Genomic DNA, 10,000 nt, shown 5'->3' with positions numbered 1-10,000 from the left:
ATTGGAAAGTAAAAGTAATCTAACTTCTGACTTTCAGAAAAAAGAGACGATGTAATAAGCTCTACATGTATGTATGTACGTATGGGTGCGTTTATTTACTTACTTATGTATGCATCTATGTAATAAGTTAACTTCTTATTTTCATTTCATTATACATAAGAAAGAGAAGTACATGCATACATTCACACATAATGAGTCGTCCGACGTCTTGGCGACAGGATGTCTGTACCCAAACTTTCCATGTGTCTGTGACAAGGATGTCCGCTCTCTCCTGTCTTTTACAACATTTACTGATGGGGTCTAACTGGCGATAATGAAGCAACATCCATTCAGTCCATGTCAGAGTGTACTGTGGTCTGAAAACAAAGTGTAAATGATGCGAAGGGTGCTGCTGCAATATGACTCCATTTCAGTGTGTGTGTTTACATTGGTATTTCCAATTTCACAATGATGATGCATGCTAGCCAGCCCACCAGAAGAAGATGCGATGTTTCTGATATCCCAGATTAGGTTGTAGTGTGCATAAGATGAATCACAAAAACGAGTTCCAAAGAAAGCATTTACTCACTCAAAATTATGTACATCACATCGCGTATTTCTATGCCTGAAACAAAATAAATCAAGTAGAAAACCAACTGCAAACAATCAAAGAAGCGGAATGCAAGTTTGTGAAATGTTTGCGATAGTAAAAACAACAACAATAACAACAATGAATCAGGGAGTGGTCATCACAGTAAGGGTTGAAAAACAAACAAGGTGGCGTATGGGGTGAATACCCTGTATAGATAACCGATGATTCTAGAAGTATTTTGCTATGGAATGAACAGGAAGGTAACTAAACCAAGGTAACTAATCTATGTTGACTCCAGGGTAACTCATCTATGTAATATTAGTATTGGGGAAATATATATTATGCAAGAATACTTATAAGGCAGTATGAGTGAAAACTATTATGTAATAACCAGTGTGGAGTATAATAATTTATTCAGTATATACATCACTGAATATGTCCGGTCTGAAAATAATCTACATGTACATAAAAGCATTATCACAAAATTGTAAAATTAAAGATAAGGTTTGGATTTTAGTCCATATACCGTTTTTACATTTAGATTCAGCCTCGCAAAATGTCACGATCCAGTAAACCTTTTGCACCAGCTTTTATGCTGGCATTATCACAAACACAAATCCCTGACACAGTCGTTTGTAATTAGGTGACGGGGTGATTATAATGTATTTCAATATTAGGTTCCACATGTCTCCAATCAGAAAATAGCTTTGCGGCAACAATAAATGTCACACTATCGCAAATGACCATAGCATTGTAGAAATTGTACTGGAATGACAGGTCAACTTGCTATCATTGCACTTCTGCATTGGTGGAAGGTTGGTAAATGTTCACCTTTACCCCAGACTCTGAGAGAGGTCGGCCATACCTCGTAAATCCACGAGATGGAACTGCAGTGGTCTAACCACGCCTACCACAATCTGGTATGAACTATACTTGAATCGATGCTGCTTTTCACTTTAAAACTTGCGTATTCGTGGCTGAACAATAAAACCCTAAACACACACTTTCACTGACATCATCTAAAGGCGTATAATACTTAAACATAATAAACTCAAACATAACTACATATTTTCTCTTACAGGCGTGAAACATGTGGATGGATTAATAGCTCTTAACATGGACGCTTCGGTTATGCCGTGCCAATATATATGTGTGAATTTTTAATTTTTGATTATATATATATATATATATATATATATATATATATATATATATATATATATATATATAAGCGCATGACCGAAGAACAATTAAAAAACACAGCAGATATTCTATGGCCTTGCATACTTAGACTAAACTATAAAACTTTGATTAAATGTGGTTTTGGTGTTTATATACATATATATTTATACATGTGTGCACACATAGATCCAAGTAAAAGCACTATACACAACGCGTTCCTTGTGTAAGTGCTTGTTTGCCTGACAATGGTTGGATGAAAACAGCTATGTTGAGATAACCGTGGTTAGCATTCATTCCATTGCATCATTTTCGGATTCCCAACCAGAAGATGCAAAGAAAGAATTTACGATGATTTCTTCCTTTAAAAAAAGTTTTAAAGATACTTTTTTTAGCAGCCGTTATGATCGAAAACACCAACTGATTACAACTGGTGTCTCTGGATCACATGCCAGAGATATCAATTCACCGCCAGTGCCGATACATCTGGGAAGACCATTGGAACGAAACTCAATCATATCGGGCCTACAATTAGCTCTCTTCCGCTGAGATAATCTAAATGGTACTAAGGTGTACTCTTCGAAAGAATTTCATGACTTATTTCCTATTTTAATCGCTATGAAGTTAATATCAAATAATAGAAAAAAAAAAGTTTACTTAGTTTTAACCTGCATTTGTTCTTGACTACCACGTCGAATAAACTTTTAAAAAACATTTCTGCTTGTACATATCTACATACAAAGCCTTTAGCTGAAAATAAAAACCAAGCTTCAGCCACACAGACATCCATCACATATGAATGCACTAAACCTCCATGGAAAAAAAACAATCTCCAAAAGAATATTTTTTTAAGCATATCATTTCCAAGTGTAAATGGATACTACTCTTTACATTAGATCAAGTAAATCAACAAGTTCGGAATGCATTTCGCAAAGCTGTTGCAAGAAACCCATCATAAACAATTGTCAAAATCTCCTAAACATCTAAGACGTCTTTTTGTGACCACATGAAAATATGTAAATAAAAATACGATAAGATAAAGGGGGCAAAAATATTGAAACGCACCAACTACCTTATCTGTTATACACAAATAAAGAGAAAGAAGAAGAAGAAGAAGAAGAAGAAGAAGAAGAAGAAGAGAGAGAGAGAGAGAGAGAGAGAGAGAGAGAGAGGGAGAGAGAGAGATTTTCTTTTTTTAACTTTTTACCAAGAATAGCAGACAATTTACACCCAGCTCATCCTATATAAGGGTTTTCTACATAATAAACCCCATCACAAACAACTGCTAATATCTACAAACGACTAAAGACGTCTTGTTGTGACATGAAGAATATATACATTAAAGAGAATGGGGCAACAATATTGAAACACGCCAACTATCTAATCTGTTATACAGAGAGAGAGAGACAGAGAGAGAGAGAACGAACGAACGAATGTTTTATTCAGATAAGGCCAGAGCCCCTTACTGAAGGGGGATTCATTTAAAAATAATCATTAGAAAATAACATGACACAGTAAGTAGACAATTCAGATCAACCAAAAATTGTTAGCACAATATCATCCATATCACCCAAAACAATCAACACAAATATTCAACAACATTCACGAGATAACTGTACGTAGTCTCTTCAATCCTTCATATATATATATATATATATATATATATATATATATATATATGTGGCTAAGTTATACAGAGTACATTTCTGTCTTGAAGACATGAGTAGATTAAACCTAAAACTAGACGGATCTTTATAATATTTCGGTTGAATAAGTCTTTGTCTAAGGTCACACAAAGCAGGGCAACATAACAAAAAATGCAATTCATCTTCTTTGCCCGAACTGCATAAACGACATGTATACATGGGTTCATTTCAAATGCTATACCTGAAACTATGAGAAGCAATATTAGAAATACCAAATCTAAATTTTGCCAGTGTACATTTTATATATCTGTTCAGTCCTAACTCAATGTATGGCTCAATCACATGCGATTTTTTAAAAGTCTAAACTGTGCGAATCTATCACTAGTTTGTATATGATCATGCCAATCTTGCCACCTGCAATCAATAATACGTTGTCTGAAACACTTTAAGAAAACTGCAATATTTTCCACCCCTTGATTATCCCATACAAATGCAAAACCATATGTATTTAAACACTGACGAGCACTCGTTGCCCAAGTCTTCTTACCATTATTATCTAAATTATATAACATTTTATATGCTTTAAATGGATATTTGTTTTTATTCATTCTAGTCAACTTCAGCCAATATTTAATACATTTGATATAAGAATTTAGATAAATCGGGTATCTCCCCAGTTCACCATAAACAAGATCATTTGGAGTTCAATTGGCCACATTAAGAAAACGTTTCAATGCAAACAAGTGCACTTTTTCTATTACTATTCTATTTTCCAGTCCCCAGATTTCTGCTCCATACTATAATAATTATTGGCTGAACTTGCGAATCAAATAATCTTACAAATACACTAAAAGAACTACAGTCTACTTTATATAAAATATGAAAAATCAAAATAACTGCTCTTTTTTTTTTTTTTTTTTTTTTTTGCTTTATTAGCAATGTCTTGACATGCAAAGTTGAAAATGAGTCTTGTTGAAAAATAAATCCCAAGGTATTTATATGCATTTACGACAGTTATTCTTTCGCTTCCATATGACCATCTTTCATTTCTTGCCAAATACCCTCCCTTACGAAAAACAACAATATCTGTTTTATCCATATTTACTTTTAGCTGTAAATTAGTTGCAGCAGTGTACAAACTGTTAAGTTGTCGCTGTAAGCCAACTATTGTTATAGACAGCAAAATCATGTCATCAGCAAAAAGTAGAACAATTCAATCAAATCGAAAGTAACACCGTGTTGACCATTTTGCATAATTTCTACCGCTAGTTCATTAATAAAAAGTGAAAACAAGACAGGGCTACAAACATCCCCTTGCTTAACCCCACGAATACAATTCACACAATCTGATAATTTTGCCCCCGATCTCACTCTCGCTTTCACTTCATTATACATACTTTTCACACAAAGATACAGCTTACCACTGATTCCATTTTTCAACAAAACAGGCCATAAAAGTTTTCTGGAAATAGAATCGAAAGCCTTTTCGAAGTCAACAAAAGCAACATATGATTTTCTATTATTTGCAAACAGTTTTTGTACTGCGGCCATTAAAGTAAATATATGGTCAATAGTTGAATATCCTTTTTTAAAACCAGCTTCATATTCTCCAATTATGTTATTCTGGGTTATCCATTCTTGTAGCATATTGTTAATAATGGAACAACAGAGAGAGAGAGAGAGAGAGAGAGAGAGAGAGGAGGGGTGCTGGGGGGTGGGGGTGGGGGGCGAGAGGCGGTCATGGGATTCATGAGTTTGAATGAAAATCAAAATACAGGAGCCATTTTATTCCAAGGCCATTATAATCCGTTCTATGTTAAAAAGTCGTCTGGTTGCCTTCCTCCCTCATTTCACTATATTATCCCTTTCTTCACCTAGTTAAGAGCAAACGAAGTAAACATTACAGTCTCTTGCAGAATACATTTCCCTGCGTTGTTCTCTTCAAGTCCTCATGGTAAAGCATTGTAGATCAGTCATCTGGGTTACTGCCCACAGTCTAGGGCTTTGGATGCAGGTGAACCTCGATGTACTGCCCACAGTCTAGGGCTTTGGATGCATGCGGACCTCGATGTACTCTGTCCTGTCGCGAACACGTGGTTGTTTCTTTCCTTCCTGCCGCTGGCCGTCGGGGAACGTGGGGATGACGTACAGCAGACCTTCCTCGCTGATGTAGAACGCGCCTTTCGCTCCGCCACCAGTCTGCAACACGAGGTGTGGGGGACATGGTCAGTATAGACAGTATGGAGCCTTGCGACTCAGTGTGACTGAGTGAAGGCCGTACAGGCCTTTCTGTGAGGCCCTTTTGTATTCATGTATGGATGGATGGATAGATGGATGGATGGATGTGTGAAATGAAAACGATACAATATCAGTTTATTCATCCCTCAAATACATATCAACAATCAAGTAAAACGCAACATTAAGAACAGACATAAACATAAGAAAAACAACAACAATGAAATAAGAAGAAGATGGAAAAGGCAGACAGAGATTCTCGTAGAGAGACAGACACTCAGACAAATCACACATGTGGATAGACGTTAACCAAAGGAAAAGACTCAGACATACAGACAGAATTACACAGAAACAGAATGTTGCCGGCTTGGCCACAATCTTGAGGTGAATCAGTCACAAGTCATTTACCTCCCCTTAATCTCCAGGTAAATCGGTCACAGATGATTTACCTCTCTTTTCAGAGAGCATTATTTCTCATCATTTAAAACAACAACCACCACCACCACACCACTACCACCACCACCACCAAAACAACAACAACAACCACAACAACAGTAAAACACACCTGATACATGATATCATAGTTTTATATTATCAAAATTCGTTACGATTATATATTTTTCAATAGTATAATGATACTATTAGGGCAGAAAGCCTATAATTCTTATCAATTAATATTCATATGGAGGAGAATTGGTGCAACCTTCGAAATCTATTCATTTATACAAAATACCTTCTACCTGTCTCACCTGGACATGGCCACACCGTCACAAGAACTACAGTGACCGAGACTTACCGAGGGGTCAGCAGGCTGACTGCCGCCCACTGCACCCTGTTCTCCGCCGTCAAAAGCCTTGTTGTCAACACCTCTGTCGTCACCTTGTGCACGGGCCGCTGATGGCGCAGGAATGTTTCCGTACACATCTGGTAATGATTCATTCATGTATTTATCATTTGGTATTGATTGATTGCTTGACATGTTTACATAGTTAATCATTTAGTATTGATAATTCATTCATTTGTCCATCTGTTATTCATTCAATCATTTATTCATTTTTGAAGGTAGCACATGTCTTCATAATTCATTCATTTGTCCACCTGTTATTCATTCAATCATTTATTCATTTTTGAAGGTAACACATGTCTTCATAGTTCATTCATTTGTCCATCTGTTATTTATTAAATCATTTATTCATTTTTGAAGGTAGCACATGTCTTCATAATTCATTCATTTGTCCACCTGTTATTTATTCAATCATTTATTTATTTTTGAAGGTAGCACATGTCTTCGGCAAACAGGTTTTTTTTTTGTTTTTTGTTTGTTTTGCTAAAAGCAGCAATGCCTACACAATTTTACAACTGATTCCAAGTACACTGAACCAACGGATCATTGACAGCCAAAATAGTCTAAAGCGTCTGAAATACATGCCTGTCTCTGAATCAGTGATGATATAAGAACAGTAAAAGACAAGAGACATACATGAAGTACGGCATGCTCACGTACTTTTGTTCTCTTCCGCCTCCTTCCTGTTCGTGCTGTGCTGTGTCTGTCTGGGCTTTGGTCTGACTTCAGGTTTTGCTTTGGTGCCGTCCAAAGCACCTGTGGTGGGGGCTGGTTGCTTCTTGGTCGTGTCCACTTTGGCGTACATACTGCTGTCAGCACTTGGGGCTTCCGGTTGTTGCTTCTTTTTGTTCTTGTTGGGTTGGGCGTACTCAACAGAATTCTCAGCACTTTGGGCTTCTGGACGTTGGGTCTTCTTCTTAACTTGGGTGTACTCAACAGAGCTGTCAGCACTTGGAGCTTCTGGCTGTTTCTTCTTCTTAACTTGGGTGTACTCAACAGAGCTGTCAGCATTTTGGGCTTCCGGTTGTTTCTTCTTCGTGTCGGGTTGAGCGTACACGTAGCTTTCCGGCTGCTGGGTGTCGCTTGTGGCTGCAGCTTCGGATGGTGCAGGCGTTGCAGCAGGTGCCGCTGGTTGCATCATCAGCATGGGTCCATACCCATCATGGCCAACGTCTTCATAAGCACTCACTGGAGGTGGCCGAAAGGAAGGCAGTGCATTTGTTATAGGGACATGGTAAAGCCGTTCATCTGGTTATCACCTCTCTACGGGACTGGCCTTGCCATCGATGTAATTCTTTTGCTCTTGTTTGACAAGAACTTATCGAAGGCCGGGGAATGGAGGGAGGGTACATTTCCTTTGTTTGTTTGCTTGTATGTATGTTTAGATAATGTTCTTTATCGTCATTATCAGCAATAAACCAATGACTAGACATCGACAAGGAGAACGAAAAAGCCTCATTCAGTCACAATAAATATGTCCAACTTTATATGTCCATTTTCAATTTCACCCCATGCACATATTCACTGCAGAAGTGAAAACTTCCAGTTACACACACTATACTGAGCGTTCAGGGTATGGGCAAGTTGTTTTGTTTTTCATTTTATTGGTCCTCTGTCATAGAAGAACACACATAGCCTACTGCATTCCAGTTTGATCTTTCTTTTCAATCAATATTCATTTTAAGCAACATATATTCAAATCGGCATAAGGAAATGACATGCTGAATGTACGTGAAGCATATTCTAAGCACGGGTTTCACAGGACTTGCAAAATTATATGACGATGACAACTAGAGATCACGCACACGTGAAAACTGCTAAATCTCGAAACAACGCGCTGTCCAGGGTTGCTGATGGGACATGTCTATCAGTATTCTCATTTGTTTTACGTGTAATATGTCCTAAATAGTAAATGCTAGGTGCAAGGTGGCAATATAGAGTCAGTGAGGGTCTGGGTTCGAATCCCACCCTCGCCTTTTCTCCCAAATTTGACTGGAAAATCAAACTGAGCGTCTAGTCATTCAGATGTGACAATAAACCGAGGTCGCGTGTTCAGCACACTCTTGGCACACTGAAAAAGAAACCATGGGAACAAGTGCTGTCCTCTGGAAAAAAATGTCTCAAAAGATAAAAAAAAGATCTATTGTGATAGGTACACAAATATTGTGTACGCACTCAAGGTCAGCCAAGCGTGTTAGGTTATGCTGCTGTCAGGCATGCAGATGTGGTGTAGTGTATATGGAATTGTCCGAACACAGTGGCGCCTCCTTAGTAACTGTAACACGCAGTGTGTAGCACAGCTGTCGTCAAAACATCTGCAGATGCCTTCAGCCTACTAAGCCAAAAAATAATGGGACATACTCTCATGACGATTATTATGCTTGGGAAAGTGCGCAAGAGTGCACAGAGACAGAGAGAGACAGAGAGAGAGATTCAAAAGCAGCGTCTCATGCAGGTGAGGAAACAACACTGGGCATGAGTTGTTGCCCCTGGTCTGTCAGATTAGGCCTGCCAGCTGTTTTGGAACCGGTCACTTGAAATCGGTGTGGAGTGGTGGTGGTAGTGGTAGTAGTAGTAGTAGTAGTAGTAGTAGTAGTAGTAGTAGCAGTAGTGTAGATGTAGAGCCGTAGCATCAGCTGAATATATGTAGTAGCAGTAGTAGTAGTAGTAGTTGTAGTAGACTGTTAGAGCTTCAGCAGACTTTGATGTATTGTGCAATATTAACTCGCCTCTGTAAAGATGTCAGGTGATTTAATCTGTATTCCCTTTAGGCCTTTTTTTTATATATATTTATTTATGTTTCTATTTGTTTCACGTTAAAACGTTGACCGAAGCTTGTTTTTATTTTTATTTTTTTAATATAAATCGAAGTTATTCGCTAGCGTGAGCAAGATGGTGTGTGTGTGTGTGTGTGTGTGTGTGTGTGTGTGTGTGTGGGTGTGTGCGTGTGCGTGTGCGCTTCGAATATTATTCCTTTCCCCATCTTCTCCCCACCACTCCCACGTTCCTCTCTCCCTAGCATATAATTGTGGTCACAACATCATGTCAAAGCAACATGTGCTGTTTGAAACAAACTATAGTAATGCATTTAAAAAAAGGAATAATATAAACCACATCATAAGTGTACTCACCTCGATATAATCATCCAAACGCAGCCTTGCAAAATGCAAAAGAACATTTTCTTAGCGGAAACTATGACAAATATGCATTATTTTGATAAAACAAAACGATTTTTTTTGTTGTTGCTGTGAAATGCCATGCTAACAGAAGCAGTGATTTTGTTTTCAAATGCTGGAACTGGCGTGAAATAATTGACAATAACTAGTGGTCCTATTTTCTTTACAATAACATATAAACCCTGACAGAGGCGGGGAAAGAGATGGTAGGTGCTACTAAAGGGATAGGCGAGTCTGTATGACTACTATAACGAGGTTTGCGAAGATTATATAGAAAGTCTAACTGGATAGATATCCAAAGAAACATCTTAAAGATGTATGAAGCTATGTTGCCTTTAACAGGATTAAA

General features: G+C 37.8%; 1 protein-coding gene across 1 annotated transcript in view; it reads right to left on the bottom strand.

The window, feature by feature from the left end:
• Positions 1-4,298: 4,298 nt before the first annotated feature.
• LOC143277325 (uncharacterized) overlaps positions 4,299-10,000 on the bottom strand; it is a 114,453-nt gene continuing 108,751 nt past the window's right edge. The window contains exons 17-19 of the mRNA XM_076582106.1: positions 7,136-7,663; positions 6,428-6,555; positions 4,299-5,595 (exon numbers count right to left, since the gene is read on the bottom strand). Of these exons, the coding sequence (XP_076438221.1) occupies positions 5,437-5,595; positions 6,428-6,555; positions 7,136-7,663 (815 nt within the window). The 3' untranslated portion in view covers positions 4,299-5,436. The remainder of the gene's footprint in view (positions 5,596-6,427; positions 6,556-7,135; positions 7,664-10,000) is intronic.

The sequence above is a fragment of the Babylonia areolata genome, chromosome 34 (genome assembly GCF_041734735.1).
Source record: "Babylonia areolata isolate BAREFJ2019XMU chromosome 34, ASM4173473v1, whole genome shotgun sequence".
NCBI classification, from domain to species: domain Eukaryota; kingdom Metazoa; phylum Mollusca; class Gastropoda; order Neogastropoda; family Buccinidae; genus Babylonia; species Babylonia areolata.
Note: the sequence above shows the minus strand (reverse complement) of the source record. Positions and strands in the feature narration are given on the sequence as shown.